The sequence below is a fragment of the Jaculus jaculus genome, chromosome 9, assembly GCF_020740685.1.
Source record: "Jaculus jaculus isolate mJacJac1 chromosome 9, mJacJac1.mat.Y.cur, whole genome shotgun sequence".
NCBI lineage: Eukaryota > Metazoa > Chordata > Mammalia > Rodentia > Dipodidae > Jaculus > Jaculus jaculus.
Genome location: NC_059110.1, coordinates 119,487,727 through 119,506,342, shown reverse-complemented (window position 1 = coordinate 119,506,342; position 18,616 = coordinate 119,487,727). Strand labels below are relative to the sequence as shown.

The 18,616-nt window shown below is 57.3% G+C and overlaps 2 protein-coding genes across 2 annotated transcripts; one reads left to right on the top strand and one right to left on the bottom strand.

The window, feature by feature from the left end:
• Positions 1-1,000: 1,000 nt before the first annotated feature.
• Cbx2 (chromobox 2) lies at positions 1,001-9,927 on the top strand. Its single transcript, XM_045159187.1, has 5 exons — positions 1,001-1,084; positions 1,163-1,206; positions 2,138-2,203; positions 4,428-4,533; positions 5,722-9,927. Exons 1-5 carry the CDS (start codon positions 1,013-1,015, stop codon positions 7,021-7,023), a joined length of 1,590 nt encoding a protein of 529 aa, XP_045015122.1. The 5' UTR covers positions 1,001-1,012; the 3' UTR covers positions 7,024-9,927.
• Positions 9,928-15,542: 5,615 nt separating this feature from the next.
• Cbx8 (chromobox 8) lies at positions 15,543-17,969 on the bottom strand. The gene is made up of 5 exons (XM_004655251.2): positions 17,833-17,969; positions 17,381-17,424; positions 17,145-17,210; positions 16,981-17,047; positions 15,543-16,641 (listed from the first exon to the last, which is right to left on the bottom strand). Exons 1-5 carry the CDS (start codon positions 17,899-17,901, stop codon positions 15,784-15,786), a joined length of 1,104 nt encoding a protein of 367 aa, XP_004655308.1. The 5' UTR covers positions 17,902-17,969; the 3' UTR covers positions 15,543-15,783.
• Positions 17,970-18,616: the final 647 nt, after the last annotated feature.

The following is an 18,616-nucleotide window of genomic DNA, read 5'->3' as shown; positions in this document are numbered from 1 at the left end:
ACTGAATTTTTATTAAATGCAAGTTCACCCCCCTTAATTGCTTGACTTAATTCTGAATTAAAATGTAAATCTTTTAAAAGGGGCGTTACTCAACGGAATTCACGTCTGGGCGGGAAAATAAAAGCATAGGATAGCCTGCCCAGGACGACCTGGGAGGAGCCGGGCCACCTCCACTTCTACTACAGTCTGGGGTCCTTTCTGCCTGGGAAAATCGATCTAAACGACCCTATGGCTGCGACCCAATCCTAGGTCACACCTTGCTCTCCAAACCGTCCCCTCCCGCCCACGTCTATTTATTTAACCAAAACCGTGAAATAAGCCGAAACTCAGAAAGAAAAAAAGAAAAGATACTCGACTGTCTCCCCACGTGGGCACCAAAAGCTGGGGAAACTAGGTCCCACTTTTGCAGCTATTTAACAAGAACTCGGAGCAGCTGTCGTTTCTTCCCCTTATTTTGGGGGTGCTCGGTTTTCCGGGACCTTCCGCACCCCGGCCCATTTAGCTCAAGTGCCTCGCAGGATAGTTCCTTCCTGCAAGAGCCGTCCCCGGGCAGGCGCGCGCGGGGAGCAGCGCCCCTCGACGGCCGGGGCAGGAAGCGCCCTTCCCTCGCGCCAGACAATGGCTTTCCGCCCGCACGACGACGTTGGGGGGCAAAAAGCCGGCGAGCCGGGCCGGACCGGCGGGACGACAGGACCCACTCCAGCGGGCACAGGGGTACGTCTCCCTGCATGCATGCATGCGTGCGTGCGTGCGTACGTGCGTGCGTGCGTGCGTGCCGAGCCAATCCACCCAGCCCCGCGGTCCGGGAGCCGGCCAGGCCCTGCAGCCGCCGCCGCCGCCGAACAATGCGCGCCCCGCCCCGCGCGCCCCGCGCTCCCATTGGCCGGGCCTCGGCGGCGGCGCGCGTGCGCGGGGCGGGGCGCGCGGGGCGGGGGCGGCGCTTTGTGTGCGGCGGCGGCGGCGGGGCGCGGGGGCGCGGGCGGGCCGCGGGCGGGAGGGCGGCGGCGGCGGCATGGAGGAGCTGAGCAGCGTGGGCGAGCAGGTCTTCGCCGCCGAGTGCATCCTGAGCAAGCGGCTCCGCAAGGTGCGTGCGCCCCGGCCTGCCCGGACCCCCGCGCGCCCCGCCGCGCCGCGCCTCACCGCCCGCTCTTCTCTCCCGCAGGGCAAGCTGGAGTACCTGGTCAAGTGGCGCGGCTGGTCCTCCAAGTGAGTCCCCGCCCCGCGCGCGCGGCCCGGCCGCCCGGTCCCCTTCCCGCCCCGCGCGCGCGAGCGGGACCGCCCCGGGGCCTCGGGGACCCCTCGGCCGCGCCATCGCGGGCTCGCTCGGGCGGGAAGTTCGCGGGCTCTCGGGGCGCCCCGGCCCTGCCCGCCGCTGCCCTTTGTTTACGAGCCCACGGCGAGCGGGCCGGGCGTTCTCCCACCCGCGTCTACTCCGGCCCGTCGCGCTCTCCGGCCGCCCATTTGTTGCTGGCGCCCCCCGCCCGTCCCGGCCGCGGCAGGCAGGCCGGCAGGCGCGGGACGCGAGCCCCCTCCCCTGGCCCATATTTACCCCGCTGTAACCTGAGCTTCCCATTGATAGAAGGAGGGAGGTTGGTTTTCTTTTTAAGGGGGAGAGGAGAGGGCCTGGCCCTCCTCCTCGGTTGTTGCTCCGCACCCCCTTTTCTTCCTCGGTCCCACCCATCCTCCTCCAGCTCCCCCAAACCCCGGTGCCCGGGCCCGCGCTCGCCAGGGTGCCCGCCACATTGTTTGGAGTCGGTGGCTGCCGTCTGCGCTCCCCCTCGGCTGCCCCTCCTCCCCTGCATCCCGGACCGGCCTTCCCTTCCCTCTCTGGCTCCCGGCCAGGCTCGGGGGATTCCCTCTCAGCGGCTGGCTGTGCCTTGTATTGGGATTTGCTTTCCTCCCGGGCGCAGACTGAGAGTCCTCTTGTGGCCTCTTGTAATTGGGGGCTTGAGGTGGCAGTGTCCCTGTGGGTTTGAGGTTACAGTGCCGGTTTCAAGGGACGCTGGGATCTCTGGGTTAAGAACTTAGAGCACTGCTGCTCCAAGGGACCCTTGCCCGCAACAGGTCTGTCTGGGGGAGCCAGCAAGGCTGGCTCACTTGGCTTCTGTGTCACCCGCCTTGTTCTTTGCTTTTCCAGACATAACAGCTGGGAGCCAGAAGAGAACATCCTGGACCCCAGGCTGCTCCTGGCCTTCCAGAAGAAGTGAGAAAGTTAACAGCACGCACGGGGTGGGAGGAGTTGGAGGGATGGGCTGGTGGCACAGTGCCCTTGGTAGGGGCGGGGCCCTGTGGTGTGAGGTCCCCCGTCATCCATCTCCTAAGTGTATGCGACTTTGGTCCTTCTAAAAGTTCTTATTTTCCTTGGCTTTTTCTGAGGGGCAACTTGTGCACAGTATAAAGTGATGCCTATAATGTCCAGAGTCACAACATGCTTCTTGCTTTGAGCTGCAGAACAGTATGGAGGGCGCCAGGCCCAGCCTGGATTTGTCTGTAGTTCTGGGTATCATTTCTTCATTAGTTGGGGAGCTGTGAGGTGTTGTAGGGAGAAAAGGCAGAGAGGCAGCATGAGGGACACACGGCTGAGCGCACACCTTCTTGCTATGGGAGCTGGCCCCGTGGGTAGAGAGGTGGATGGGTGCAGTACGCAAACGCTGTCCCAGTCGGACCCGGTCCGGCAGTCTTGTTTTCTGGTAGCCCCGCTGCATTCAGTTTCTTGCTGTAGCGCGACATCTTGCAGTTCCCTGGGAGGATGTTTTGGCAGGGTGAGAATCAAAACAGTGTTTGTGCTTGCTCCAGTTCCTTTGGGAAACTCTTATAACAACAACCTCATTACCTTTTGTTTCGTTGATAACTTGGTCCTGTAAGGTGACTTAGCACACTTTGGAAGCTGGTGTTTTGTGTTTTTGTTTTTTCAAAGTCAAGGTTGCATCCTTAGGCATGATGCTCTGACACATCTAGTCCCAGCTAGAGGTGAGAGGATCACTTGAGCTGAGCAGCTACAACCTAGCAGCAGAATGGGGCCTGATGGTCCTGGAACTGGGACTGGGGCTCAGTGGGTGGAGTACTTGCCCTGGTTTCCATCCCCAGCACTGCAAAACAAGACATTTTCCAGACTGTGGAGAGACTGTGTGTCCTTGACCTAGCTTTGGTTAGAGCCAAAATACGTAACGCAGACCACTGCGGCATGGCCTGGGTCGTCACGGTTGGAAGAAGAGCAGAAAAACGCACATTCTGCCTCTTTCCATCCACCAGAAACACATCCCTCTGGACTGCTGGAGGAGCTGGTGGTTCATTGGTCAGGGAGGGACCTCTGCATGTAAGGGATGCCACATTCACAGCATGATGGCACCAGTTGACATGTCAGCAGAGGAGATCACGAGATAACCCCATGTCATCGAGGAGGTTGTGAGTTGAGGCCCAAAGCTGCTTTGCTAATCAAGTTGTTTATGAGATTGCTTTACATGCCCCCAAAAGGAGGTGTTTAGCCTGCTTAAACTAGTGGAAATCTCCAGGGGTGGCCTGAAATCCAGGCTTCCTTGAGCGGTCAACAGTGCTTCCTCACTCCAGAAGTACAGAGTCTGAATCCTGGCTTCTGGCGACCTGGGGACTCCTGCTGCTTTTAGAGCACAGTTCAGGAGGGACTAATGAGAAGCCGGGGATAGGGATGACATGGTTAGCCAGGCTGGCTCTGGGAATCCTGTGGACTGCGGGTGGGCTTCCCGTGCCAGTGCCGAAGGGTGGTCCCGGTGGGTTCTGTTCCCTGTGAGGGGAGGCAGTCTGTGAAGGCTGCTGTTGGATTTCTGCTGGTTCTTGAACATGTAGTAGAAAGGGCTTATGGCAAAAAAAAGTGGGGGGGGGGCTTATGAGGAAGCTGGGCCAGGCAAGGTGACGCACACCTTTCATCCCAGCTGAGGTAGGAAGGTTACTGAGATTCCAGGCCAGCCTGAGACTACATAGTGAATTCCAGGCCAGCCTGGGATAAAGTGAGACCCTACCTCAACAAAAACCCAAAAAAAAGAGAGAGAGAGAGAAAGAAAGCAGGAAGTGTGTCTTTCCCAGTTTTGTTCTCCTGTCTTTGGCCAAATGTAAGTGGAATGAGATGGCTGTAAAGTTCACACTCACCCTACACCCTACAGACTACCCACCACTGACTGCACACCAGACTATACACACCACAGACTGCACACTACAGACTACGCACCACAGACTGCACACCATAGACTATACACACCACAGACTATAAGCCTCTGCTCTGGATATTGGATCAGTGGGATTCATTTTTGCTGTAAGCTTGATGATAAACTACCTGAGGTTGGACAGCAGAGACACCCTGTGGGAGTTTGAGTTGGGTTTGCTAAAGCTGATTTGTACAGTACAGGGGCCCTCCATGCTAGGCTTCTGCATGCTGACTGATACCTTGTGTTCAGGGAACACGAGAAGGAGGTGCAAAACCGGAAGAGAGGCAAGAGGCCAAGGGGCAGGCCCAGGAAGCACACAGTGATGTCGTCCTGCAGCCGCCGCTCCAAGCTCAAGGTGGGTGGCCACAAGCTTTCTGAGCTGTCCTTACTGACTGCTTGCCCTGTACACTGCTCTGGGCCAGAGGCTCTTCCGGCAGGAGTCCTCTGGCACAATGAACCTTCTTGGGCGCTACCTGTGCAGGCCTCTGCCAGTGGAGGGCACCAGCAAGCGACAGAACCCCTGCTCCTCCTCCCAGGCCTGGGGCCTTCTCAGGGGCTTCCTGTTTCATTCCCGTCCATTCTGCACTCCTGTCTACTGGACAGGAGCATCGGGCTTAGGGGCTGAGCAGGGCTCCCTCTCACCCCGGGGCTCATCATCAGGGAAGCCAGCCTACAGCTTTGTTGCAGAGATAAGAGCCAGTAGGGGAGCTGATATGGCCCAGGATACTGGGCCACCCCAGGCCCACTCTGAATGCACCATAAATGAAGGTAGCTGGTTATAGACTGGCCAGGTAAAGAGAGGTGCAGAGGCTTGCTGGGACCTTCTTGCCACCGCCCCCTGTGACAGACCAGAGGCAGAATGGGGAAGGAAGGGGTTCTGGTCTTAGGCTCAGGTGTTCCTTTGTTTTCCCAGCACTCCTCAGCCCCGGTGTGCTGTGGCCATGGCTTCACTATTGTCCTTTCTGGCAGGATAGTGTGTCACAGAGGTCCTGTTTCCTGTAGAAAGGCAGTTCTGTGGGTTGGTGAGGCTGGGTTGCTGCTGAAGAGGCCTGGAAACCTCCAGGTTTGAAGGGATCAGCCCTTGTCTGAGTTTGGAGTGCAGTGGCGCCATCTCTCTTAAGGCTTGGAAGGTTCTGAGGAGTTGGCTTTAGGGTGGGAAACGAAAGAACTTCTTGGCTGCAGTGGCAAGGCTCTGCTTTGCATCACTGGACCTTTAACCCTGTAAGGCAGATGACCATGTTCATCTGGACACAGCCATCTTCTCCAGCTGTCTGCCAGGCAGGCTGCAGCTAACCCGACGTCCCACTGTCACCCACGTCACTCACTTCGCTTGACAAGCTGCCTGGGTGTTTTGTTGGTTTCTGTTTTTCCTGTTCGACATCAGTTTCACACTCCGCAGAGCCTGGGCTCTGTCACCCTTTCTGGGACAGCATGGCCAGCAGCTGCTTCCCCCCGGGCCGCTGGGGTGTGGACACACCTGGGCAGAGCACAGGGCTTAGTCCAGGCAGCAGAGGTTAACCCCCTTCGCCCATTATCTTTTTAGGAACCAGATGCTCCCTCCAAGTCCAAATCCAGCAGTTCCTCCTCTTCCTCCACATCTTCCTCCTCTTCCTCGGATGAAGACGATGACAGCGACCTGGATGCCAAGAGAGGTCCCCGGGGCCGTGAGACCCACCCAGTGCCTCAGAAGAAGGCCCAAATTCTAGTGGCCAAGCCGGAGCTGAAGGACCCTATCCGCAAGAAACGAGGACGTAAGCCCCTGCCCCCGGAACAGAAGGCCGCGCGGAGACCTGTGAGCCTGGCCAAGGTGCTGAAAACCACCCGGAAGGACCTAGGAGCTCCCAGCAAGCTGCCCCCTCCACTCAGCGCCCCTGTGGCAGGTCTGGCAGCCCTGAAGGCCCATGCCAAAGAGGCTTGCAGTGGTCCCAGCACTATGGCGACCCCAGAGAGCCTGGCCAGCCTCATGAAGGGCATGGCCAGCAGCCCCAGCCGTGGTGGCATCAGCTGGCAGAGCTCCATTGTACACTACATGAACCGCATGAGCCAGAGTCAGGCCCAGGCTGCCAGCAGACTGGCACTCAAGGCACAAGCTGCCAGTAAGTGCAGCCTTGGGCTTGACCTAAAAGTGAGGACGCAGAAAGGGGAGTTGAGCCCCCCAGGAAGCAAAGTCCCGAAGGTTCCGGGCAGTGGGGCTTCTGAGCAGAAAGGGAGCAGCGCAGGGGGAGGGCCTCACAGCCACGGTGGGAGCAAGGTATCTGCCGGGGTTCCAGGCTCCCAACTGACCCCCACCCAGGAACTCAGCCTGCAGGTCTTGGACTTACAGAGCGTCAAAAATGGCGTGCCTGGCGTGGGCCTGCTTGCCCGCCATGCCACAGCCACCAAGGCCCTCCCTGCCTCTCACCCAACCACAGGCAAGGGCACTGGAGGTGGCTCCACGGGTGTGAGTGGGATCAGTGTACCCACTGACACCAGCAAAGGTGAGAAGGTGGCCTCCAAGACGGCAGCTCTGCCCACTCCTTTGGGCAAAAGGGACAGTGTCAAAGGTATTGCTGTCCCCAGTGGGCAGGAGGGCCACGCGGTGCCTGGAGAAGGCCGCAAGGCACCAGCACTGTCTGAGATGAGCACGGGGGAGGAGAGCAGCAGCTCCGATTCGGACCCTGACTCGTCCTCACTGCCTAGTGCTGGGCAGAACCTATCGGTGTCTGTGCAGACCAGCCAGGACTGGAAACCCACCCGAAGCCTCATTGAGCACGTCTTTGTCACTGACGTCACAGCCAATCTCATCACCGTCACTGTGAAGGAGTCGCCCACCAGTGTAGGCTTCTTCAACCTGAGACATTACTAGGGACGCTGCCTGACTTAGAGCAGCCTTCCAGTCTCTGGCTTTGTGTTCACGTCTGACCCAGGAGGCCAGCTCTGCTCTGTGCTGAGACTTAAGGCAGAATCTGCCTTCCCTGCCTGGGGGCTGGCTTCCCTGGTGAACCTACCTCTCTGGGCCCCCACTTTGCTCTCCTGTCATCTCAGGAAATCTGGGTGGCCACTATGTCCCAATACCCTCTCCCACCTTGGACAGAGCATTTCTCCTCAGCAGGTGATCCTCCCTGGCCTAGTGAGACCCTCCCCTTCCTTAGCCCTGCTCTCGCTGTCAGAGGCAGGGTCTGGTGCAGTTGATGTCCCTCGCAAGCCGCTCTGCCTGGCTCGTGGTAAGGTGGATCCTCTCGTTGGCAACTGAGCTGGATGTCTCCAGCAGAGCAGTTCTGCCGCGGCCTGTCAGCCAGGATATGACGGTCTCATCCCAGCACTCGGGGTATGCTGAGGCACCACCATGTTTGGGTGCAGGGGAGTCATAGCTCTGTTTATCTTCCCTGCAGGCTTGAGTCACAGTGAGAAATGAGTCTTAAACCCAGACCTGCACCACTGATCAGGTGGTCAGCTCAGGGCCATCTAGGGTATGCCCTAGTTCTGAGAGCTGAAGCTGCTGGGCCTGAGGGAAAGGTGGACACTGTAGGCCAGAGACAGCCCCAGCTGGGGAAGAGCTTGCAGCCCTGGACCAGCAAGCCTTTCCACTAGCTAGAAAATCTGGTAACGGTGGCCCAGTCGTATTCAGGGGCCCGTGAGCTGTGCTCCAGCCCTAGTGTAGGGGTGCAGGCCCACCACAGCCCCCTTGGTGCAGGGTCCTTCCTGGTGGCTTGGCCCATTCTTTGGGTGCCATTTTCCCTGACAATCCTCCCCTTTGTTTAGGGGTTCCATGTTCCCCTTCCCATCTGAGAAGCAATATCTCTGTACCGCTTGGGATGTGGGAGAGTGAGCAGCTCACCTGTCAGGGCCAAGAAAGGCCAAAGAGCTTGACCCTGATCCTGACTTTGGCCCCTCCTGGCCTTGGAAGACAAGTTCTGAGCTGTCTGTATGCCTGTGTGCCCATCAAGGTGGCCAAAGTCTTCAAACTGCCTTGTCAGGTTGCTGGCCAGTGTCAAGATGTCTGTGGACATGGGCCTAGGGCAGGGTGGTGGCAGTGACAGGAGCCTGTGATGCCAAAAAGTGGGGGCACTGTGAAGCCTTTGTTTCTGCTTCCACTCACGGGTGGTGCGCTGGCAAGTGGGGGTGGGGCTCCCTCAGTTGTCTTGCAGGGGAGAAGCTGCCCTTTCCAAAACCACCCTGGACTGAGTGGGCTTCCCAGTCCCTCACCCCTCACACACCAAATAGGAAGAGATGGCCTTTTGTAGCCAAACTGACCTCAACTGTGCCTTTGGGGACAGGCCCACGTCCACAGCTGCCGAGGCTGACCACGTGTAGTCTGCTGTGTCTGGCATGCAAGGGAACAGTGCCCACCGTGCAGGCCGGAAGGCTGGGAAGCAAGTAGCCAGGAGGAAGAATCACCTGCTGGCTCTGTTCACCCTGGCCTTCCATCGTCTCCAAGTTCTGCAGTTTACGCAGAGCACTGCTATCAGAAACTCCTGCAAACCCCTTGGGTGCCCTTGGGGTCCCATGAGCTATTGGAGAAGTGAGTGTGTCCCTAAGTGTTTGGTTTGACCAGCCTATTCTCAGCTGCCAGGTCTCCAAACCAAAATTTGGTGCCTTTATTTCTTACCAGCTTATTTCAATCCCAAAGTTGAAACCCACAAATCCCTTCCTCCCGGCCGCTTTGCCTTGTACGGTGTGTCTGCCTCTGCCTCCTGCGCTCTGACCCCGCGGCTTATGTTACAGAGAGCGGGCGAGCCAGCGAGTGCACAGGCGCAAGAACCTTGCTGGAGCGCTCTGCCACGTGCTCCCAGCTGGTTGTCTCATGTTTACCAATAAATAAAAGTAGTCCTTTTATATTTTTATTTGCTGCTATTTATATGTGTGTGTGGAGCTAGGCATAAATTACACTCATCTAAGACTCATTCCTTTATTCCTAAAGGTCCCAGGTGAACTGCCACAGTGGATATCTTGCCTCTACCTTTCTGTTTTTATTTGAGACAGGGTCTCCAGTCAAGAACCTGGAACTCATGGCAATCCTTCTGCCTCAGTCCCCCCAAATGATGGGATTATAGATTGAGACGCCACTCACATCTTCGTCCTTTTGTATACTTCTGTATTAGGTAGAAAGTGGCCAGACTGTCCTTTTCCTAGAGGTCTTGGCATATTTTTATATGTATATTTGGTACCAAAAAGAGTGTTCCTTGTATGGGTTATACCCGGGATGCTGACAGGACTGGAATGATCTGGGTCTGGAGTTTCATCAGGAGAAAATGGACTCTGAACCAGTGCCAGTCACTGGCTTGATTTGAGTTTTGTAATTTTAAAAAGCACAGCCGTTCTAGTAGGCCGCTTTGACGGCTTTAAAGTATAGCTGTTTGCTTTTGTAGAGAGCGAGCCAGCAAAGATGGGTATGTTACTACCCTGGAAAATTTTGGGAATCTTTGTCGAAACGAGACAACAGCCGAGTTTGCCCACCAAACTCCTCCCCTACTTATTTGGAACCCGCCAGCCTGGGGAAATGGCTGCGCCAGGAAACCCAGCAAGGTTTGGGATGGAAGGGCTTGGCATAGGGCAAGGGCAGTGCCTGGACGGCTGCACTGTTACCCAAATGCATCTCAGCTCTAGGCAGGGGTGTCTAGTTTTAAAAAATAAGTAATACCAACATAGTTTATGGGGCTTTTTAGACTGATGTTAATTTATTTTTCATGGGAAAAACATGAGTAAATGGCATCGGGAGATTATTGTCTTTTTGTTAACCTAGTATCAATAAATATTTTTTTAAACTTTTGAACTGGTGTACGTCATAAATAACTCATGGAAACGAGATGCTTTCCACTCACTGTCTCCACAAAACAGCCATCTGGACATGGGAGGAATAATGGTGGCATGAGGGGAAAGTTTGGGAAAGGTTTCGCCACTTGCATGGGGTGCAGAAAAAGGCTTTTTTGGAAGATGAGGCTATCTATCACTTTAAGGGCAAATTCCCGCAGCAATGGTTCATGTGGCGCGTAGGGCAGTGTGTGGAGTTTGTCGTGTGGGGAGGGTACTACAGCCTCTAGCAGGCAGAGCCCAAGGGTGCTTCAGAACCCTGTAGAACACGACTGGCCATGCAGAAGCCCTTCCTGAGATGTCAGTAGCGCTAAGTCTGAGAAGCCATGACGATAATAAACTTACCTAGGTGAGGAGGGATGCTACAGGCCTCCAGCAGGTAGACTGCTGTGGCCCACGGTCGACAGCTTCAAGACATTTCCCTCCTAGAAGTGCATCAAAGAGAAACAAAGTTCTTGGACTTGGGACACAGCTATGACGTTCCAGGGAGTCCATGAAGCCTTTTAGCCAGTGGCTACCGCCACTCCTAACCCAAGGCTCTTGGGAGACGGAAGATGTGCTTGTCGCCTTCCCTGGTCCTTTGGAGTCCCATTATTACCCTCAGTGTGAATTTATTCATAAACTGTCGCCTCCTAGGAGGATGGAGGTCCCCTTGAAATGAAGACAACTTGGACCTATGTGTCTTCTGGTCAAAAGGCTGGTTGAGAAGGCCTGGCTGTTCAGGTTCCAAAGGGGTCCCCATTGCTGACAGAAACAAACCCCACCCACTGCTCAGCTCCACAAAGGGCTGTTCGTGTGGAGCCCTGTTCTTGTAAAGCACGCTGCTGGTGGGTTCTGTTCCACTTGAAGCCTTTTTGTTTTGGAGGAGGTGGACAGAGGACATCCCAGCTGGGTTGTCCTTGGCTTTCCAAGCAACAGAAGAGATCTAGTACTGCCCCGTAGGAACAAGCCAAGGGGTCTGGAGCAGGTGCTGGCTGGCTGGACAGCAAGACTCTTAGGAACTCAGGCCATCATGGTGGCCCGGTGTGGGGGACGGCGCTGGCCCACACGGATCTCTATTAAACTGATCACTGAATTTGCCCAGAAGAATGGACTGGGCTTGCCAGGGACCCAATCCAGCCCAAGGCCAAACCTAGGGCACCTGGCATCGTTGGTCAGCTGGACTCAGAGGACTGGAATCCAGACAGCTGGACCCCTCCTTCTTCTCGTTCACCCTCAAGAAGGACACAGAAAGGGAACCCCGAGTAGCCTTTGAGATTGGGGTGGGAGGGTCGCTTAGAGAGACCCAGAGTGGGGAGAGGTGGTACCTGGGACAGGGGCTGAGGCCTTCGCCTCTAGAGGGCGCGCGCGTCCCACGGAGTTTGGGCCACGGAGCTTTGGCTGCTGGGGACAGTCTCCACCCTGGCTCCAGGCTATCGCGAAGACTACTGCCTTGTCTGTGACCCCGCGGCTCCCACAACCTCCAGTTGTCTAGGTCTTTGAACAGAAAGAGGACCAAGTCCAGACTCCAACGTACCGTTTCTCACCAGGGTTAGCCGTCTAGTGGCACGGACAACCTCCGAGCTCTCCCCCGCCCTCATCCTGCCGAGTCCAGCCGCCTCTGAGCCCTGGAGGGCTATTTGGCGAGAGGAGGAACGCCGAGGAGGCTCCCCGCAGAGAGCTGGGGCAGGCTTGCCCAGCGCCAGGCCTCCGCCACCCATGCGCTGCGAGAGAGCATCGAAAGTACAGAAAACGGTCCCCATCCGATACCCGGCGAAGAGCCATAAATATTCCATTCCACTGGTGTTTGTGTTGGCCCAGCTCAGGCAGCGACTGCACCACCAGGCCTGCCCGGAGGACTCAGGGGAACCCGCCTGGGCTGCGGGCGGCACTGTGGCCAGGGGCCCCCACTCCAGGTCTCCTCTCCCCAGGGGGAATCTGCCTGGAAAATAGAAATCCATAGAAGGAGCTCCCCGGGGCCAAAACAAGGTTGGTGGTGGCCGGCGAAGGGGGAAAATCGGGCAGCGTCTGCTCCCGTCCCGTCTCTCTAAATACAACCCATGCCCAGGATGCGACGCTGGGGGCTGGGGTTGCAGTTAGGCGCGACAGGGAACCTGCCGCAGGAATAACTGCCCATGGGATGCAGTCTGGCCACCTTCGCGGCTTTCTTAGCGCCACTGTCCCTTGCCTGCCCAGCCAAAAGCACACCCATCCCCGGATGCAGCAGGTCAGCCTCGAGAAATGGATCTTGGACCTCCTGTTGCTTGAGACCCTGTTCCCCATGAACAGGCTGCTCTGCTCGGGACCGAAGGATACTACACAGGGTGACCCTCTGCCGGGACCTCAGGCATCGGCCAGCTCCCTGCATCCCAGGGCCTCCCTTACAGGTTACGGGTTGGAGGCACGGAAGGCTGTCCTCCGTCTGGCCACTAAAGCAAAACAAGTGCCCGTGCTCACACCCCTTCCCTTCGGCTGTACGGGTGCGCCCATTTTGCGGCTTCTTAGCACCCTGCGACGTCTGGCAGGGACTGTGGAGGTGGACGGGGGTGCCCCGCAATGGCCTTTTTGGCGATCTGGAGAGTGGCTGTCCTCGTCAAGCTCACGACCCCGCCCCCACTGCTGAGAAATCCACAGTTCAAGGGGCGAGAACACACGTCACCAGCGCAAACCTCTGTTCTCCCTGGACCGCCTTTCGCCCAGACTTCGGGTGGGTATTTACCCCTCGAGAAGACCAGGGGCTGAGAGGCCATGGGGGCTGGAGGTGGGGGTGCTGCGCGGCTCCGGGTTCACTAATCACATCAGCCCGCTCCGCGCCGGCTCCGAGCAGGCAGTTGCCTAGCAATACCCGCGAATTCAATTCTTCAATCAATAGGCGGAGGCTCTGCATTTCGGGGAGCGCTGGTGAGGCTGTGTGGGTTTGGGGCACAGATCCCACGACAGCATGGGGGAATCAAGCCAGGAAGATCGGAGCGCATCTGCATGTCAGAGACCAGCGAAATGTGGCCTGAGGAGGTGGCCCGCTGGGGGAGGGTGATGCCACCCCCCATCAGAGGAAAGGGGAACCCCAAGATCATGTTCAACTTCCCAGGGTTGCTAAATTTTGCCTGGGTTTGAAAGAAGTGCACTTGGTACTGAACAAAGCTTTGAACTCCCCCCACAGAGAGGAGAGTTGTAACCCATTCCCACCCAAACCCACGTCCCTGCCCCCCAGGGGTGATCTCTAGTTGATCAGGAACTTTTGCCCCAGTCCATCCCATCTGAGGAATGGGAAGAAGGTGAGGGTAGGGGCAGTGAGCTGAGTAGTGAGCGGGAAGCAGGAGTCCTTCCCAAACCCAGACAGCCTCTTTGCTCTGTCCGGGAAAAGGAAATAAAACCAAGACACGTATCTATTTACAAAGAATATATTTAAACACGTAAAAAGAGATATTGGATACAGACATTCCACAACCAAGAAGATAAGTACCAAAGCTCCACTCGAGCTGAGGCAGAGATCAATTTGGGATTTGTACAAATCTGAGCGTTTGATAAACTCAACACATGTGGGGGGGGCGGTGGAGGCATTACAGACTCCCAGCCACTGGCAGAGCCCCTGCCCACCCCCCCCACACCCTCACACACAGGTCAGCTTCCCAAGAACCAGTGAAAGAGACAGACACAAAGGCCACAGACAGATGGCTAGACAGGAGTGGTGAGGGCAGAACCAGGCTGCAAGGAGGAAGGCCAGAGGGAAGGGACAAAGTCAGCAGGAAAGGTGGAAGGTGACAGCGATGGAGGGAGCAGCGAGGGAGGGAAGGAAGGAAAGAGGGAAGGGAGGGGAGAAGGAAGGGAGGGAAAGAAGGGAGGGAGGGAAGGGAGGGATAGAAAAGTGGCCGCCAGGTAAGAGACTCGTGTCCCAGAGTTTCGGTCCATTCAGTAACAGACGTGCCCTTCAATGTGGGTTCCTCTGAAAACAGCGTCGACTTTTAAACAGACACACGGTAAACGGCGCTTCTTTATACAAAGTCTAAAATACCAGTTTTACAAATGTGAACAGATAAAAATTCCCATTGCAGGGGCTTCTCTTTAGGCGCAATTTGATACGCGAAAACAAACAAAATCATGTCATACATCGGTTTCCTCTTTTCTCTATCTTTAAAAGTTAAGAAAGTTTTTTTTTGGGGGGGGAGGAGGGAGAGAGGCTGAAAAACCAGGTGGGGAGCCAGGAGTGCAGAGGAGGACTAGGCTGGGGGGTCTCTCTCTCATCCCTATGGCCAAGCTCCCGGGCCACGCAGGCCTCGAATCTGTGCTTTGTTGGGCGCGCAGGGTCCCGCGCCCCTCCCTCGAGAAGCCCTGGAAGTTTAGGTCTTCACTGGCCCTTTAAGGGCGGGGAGAGCAGAGAAGATGCAGGATCCTTGCTAGTAGGGACGAAGGTAGGGTAAGGACAGATTTGTGCTTTAGAGTCAAATAGGGGCGCGTGGCGTGGGCCGGAGTGGGCCGTGGCGGGGCCGCTGAGGCTCCGCGTGACGCACGGCCACCTCCCCAACACTTCGCGCTTCTCCGCCCCACTTGGCCGGATTTGAATGTCGGGTTCACAGAGAGCACTCGGCGAATCGAAAAGGACTATAAATTACAGCTTTTGCTTTTAAGAAGTTAGGGCAGCAAAAGTTCTGACGAGCATTCTTGGAGAAGCACTCTGCCTCGTTCTTCCCTCCCCTCGCCACGGGCCTCGCGTCCGGCTCAGGCCGCCACCCCCGCGCGGTCCTGCCCCACGCCTGGCGCGCCGCAGCCGAAGCGCACCCGCCGCAGGCCCCCGCGGGGTGGCCAGGCCAGCCAGCGTCCCTCCGACAGCCGGGCCCGCCCTCCCCCAGGGAGGGAGGCCTGTCCAAGTCTTCCTGCAGAAGCCAGAGGACGCGCAAAGGAAAAGTCCCCCCGAATACTTTTCTCTTAAAACAACTTTCTGGCGCTCAGGGCACTGATACCAATCCTCCCTATTTACCCTGGCATTTCGGGAATGTAAACAGATTCGCTGGGTTTCTTTTCTCTCTGCGGAGGAAGGAAAGAAATTGAGGGAAGGGGTTGATTCTCGTCCACATGACATACATACACACACACACACACACACACACACACACACACGATCCGCGTGTACTGAGCACACACCTTCGTAAAGTGCATTTCGTGGTGTGGTCCTGGGGGTGGGGCGGAACTGAGCCCCACCCAAACGCGATTTTTCACTTTCAACAACACACATGAAAAAGTTATTCAACTTAATACTTCTTTCCCCTAATAGACTTCTTAATCTTAGAAAAAAAATAGAAAAAAATAGACTGACCCCACCCCTTTTTCTGATTGGGAAGCCAACCTTTTGTTGGCCAAGCTGGCCAATGAGAAGAGAGAGAGAAAAAAAATCTGGGCTCTGACTTGGTGCCAAGAGTCTGGCATTGGGAATCCAGAGGAGGAAGGCAGGCTGAGTCCCTCCAGGCACCCTCAGAAACCCAGAACCCAGACCCCCCAACTTTCAGTGTCCTGGTGGACAGAGGCCCCTCCTGTCCCAATTCAGCCTGTCTGCCCATTAAACCAGTCTCTCTCCTTGTTTAAATAAAACAACTTCAAGAGTTGAAATATATATATTTAGATATTTTTCTTAAATAACACATTTACATCTAATAGAAAATAGAACTCTAGAGATAATTTTCCAACCAGAACTGAGTAAGGAGGAATGAAAGGGGCTGAAGGGGTGTGAAATTAGGGACAGGACCAGCCAGAAGGCCACATCCCACCCCAAAATAAAAAAGCACTATGCCAAGTTTGCGCTCACTCTCGCCTGCTCTTGTCCTGGGCTTCCTGCCCCAGCGATTCATCTTTTCTCTTTAAAGAAGCCTTGGTCCGTGTTACTTTCCTTAATGGTGACAGTCAAAAAGTTTGAGGTCACGTCGGTGACCACCACCTTCTCCAGGTTAGTCAGAGAGGGGCTCCAGGACTCTTCCTCTGGGTCCCCCAGGATTCTAGCCACTGGAATTCTGGCGATGAGGGAGGGCCTTCCTCCTTGGGCCCCCATGTCCCGATACAGGCTCCCCATTGAGCCTGCAGTGCCTGAACTGTGCCGGACCCTGTGGCCACCAGGATCCAGGGTGCCCTGGCCTTTGGCCTCCAGGAAGGCGGCCCTGTGCTTTATGACCCTGGCTGGAAAGGTGTCCACAGCCAGCTTGCCAGTAGCCTCAGCTGAGCTAGGGCTGGTCACACCACATTGCACCAAGTCGGAGTCTTGCCTCCGGGCCAGCTGGATCACACTGTGGCCGGCTGGGAACTTTCCAGTCCCGGAAGGGGTGTCATCCAGCTTCCTGCCTTTGAGGTACTCTCCGAGGCCATCACTGGCCTCTCCCAAAGGCCTGGGAGAGGGGTCCAGGAGCTCCTTCCGAGGCTTAGGACCACGCTTCCTGGAGCTGTCCCCAGGAGAGCTGGGCTTGTCATCCATACGGCTGGAGCCTCCTTCTCTCTCCCTCTCCCGGTCCCGGTCCCGAGGGGTCTCTGTTCGGCAGGTGCTGCTAGTGCTGCTGCTGCTCCCTGGTGGGGACAGACCCATGTTCCGAAGGCCCTCCCGGGCTCGGGAAGTGGACGCCAGGTCCTGGGGTGAGCGGCCTGGGTAGGGGATTCGTATGCCCCGGGTAGAGTCACTTCTGAACTCGTAGGTTTTGGCCTTTGCCTTGGCCTGAGCCTGCAGAGAGAAGTTGGTGTCAAGAGGAAAGCAGGGCACCGCCCCCTGCCTCCCCTCCAGCCTTGACCTCCCAGTTTCACCCCAAGCCATTTCCAACCAATACCCTCACGCATGCCATTACAGGTCCATTTGGGATGTATGGAGGGGGGCATAAAGGCCTCTGGTGTGGCTAGGCCCCGCCCCCCAGAGCCCCGGGGCGCTGCCACTGACTTGATGACCTGCCATTAGGAGACTCGCTCCTAGATTACAAATAAACACTGGGTGTGGACACCACTGCTTCACAAGTTCTCAGGGTCCCCTTTGCACAATCACAGTCCACCTTGGGGTCTGTCATCCTACCTTGAGAAGAAAGGTTTTGGGTTTGGGTCCTCGCTTTTTGGGGCCATAGAGCTCCATCTCCCTTTCCCTAGAGCAAGGAAGGAAGAAGAAGAGGTATGTGAGTAAAGAAACCAAGCCTCCCGATATGCCTCCCAGTGAGGGACTGGCCTTAGGGGGGTCTGCACCTTTCCTCAAAGGCTGCAAGCAGGCGAGCATCCAAGATGTTTTCTTCGGGCTCCCATGTGCTGTACCTACAGGGAAGAAGGAAGAGGGAGATATCAGTCCGGGGAGCCAGGAGAGCAGAGGGGTGTGTGTGTAACTTTTCTGGCTGCCTTGTATTTCAGCGTAAAGGAGAAAGAAGAAAGAAAGAAACCTCCACGAATAACAGTATAGGGTTGAGAATTGCATATAACCTACTTACTTCTGCGACCAGCCCTTCCATTTCACGAGATATTCCATGCGTCCCTGCGGATGCAAAAGGGAAAATGTGTACGTGTGTGCGTGTGTGTGTGTGCATGCGGGGGGAAGAATGCATGCCGAGGACACAAGAAATACATACGAAAATGCATGCACCAAATGAATGCTTGAGACCGTACCGCCAAAGGCACGCGCCCGCTGCATCACCCCTGCACGAAACGCTGCACAAAGTGCATGCACCGGCATTCATCCCCACCCCGCCCCCCATCCATGCAATCTTTGCAACGCTGCAAGTCTAAGGAGAGCGCTGGGGCTCGGAGCCGCCGCCGCCAACACGGCCGCGGCCGCTGCTGGGACCTGGGGGAAGGGAAGCAAGGGCTGCAGCAGGGGGGAGGAACCCCGGCCCGAAGGGGTAGGGCCTGGCTTCGCCGAGGCCGCAGGCCCGGGAGCACCTACTTTCCGAATGCGCCGCTTCAGGAGGGCTTCGGCCGCGAACACCCGCTCCCCCACCGCCGAAAGCTCCATGTTGACTCGCCGCTTCCCCCCTCGGCCGCTTCCAGGAGCAGAAAAGCAGCAGCCAGCGCACGACAGCCCATAATACTCTGCCGCTGACGTCAGTTCTCCTCCCTCCTCCTCCTCCAACTCCCCCCTCCCCCCCGGCCCCCGCCCCGCCCGCGCCGCCGCGCTCCGCTCCCTCCTCCCCCGCCCACCCCACGTGTTGCTAACGACGTTGCTAAAGCCCGGGCGGCCGAGGCCCGTTCCCCGGGCGCTGATTGGGCGAGCCCGCAGCCACGCCCCTCTCTCGCCCCGTCTCCCCCGCGTTGCTACGTGACCCGCGTTCCAATCGCCAGGGGGCGGAGTCCAGAGCGACTCCAGAGACCGTCGGCGGGGGCCGCCGGCGGAAGTGACGTACGCGCAGGGCGGGCCCGGCCGCTGTCAGTCTGAGAGGCCTGCCGGGCGGCGGAGAGGGCGGAGGGAGGGAGGGAGGGAGGGAAGGAGTGGGGAGCGGGGTGCGCCGCCCTCTGATCTCCCCCCGGGGTCCCTTCCCCCGCCGCCCAGTCGTCCCTCCGGTGAGCCGCGTCCCCCCACCGCCACCACGGCCAGCGCGGCAATCGCTGGGACCCCCCCGCGGCGGTGTCAGCCAGGCTCCGCCCCCTCGGCAGACCCCCGGCCCAGCCCGCCCCGCCCCCACAGCCGAGGACTCGCGCCCTCCCCTCCCCCGCCGCCCTGGGCTACACAA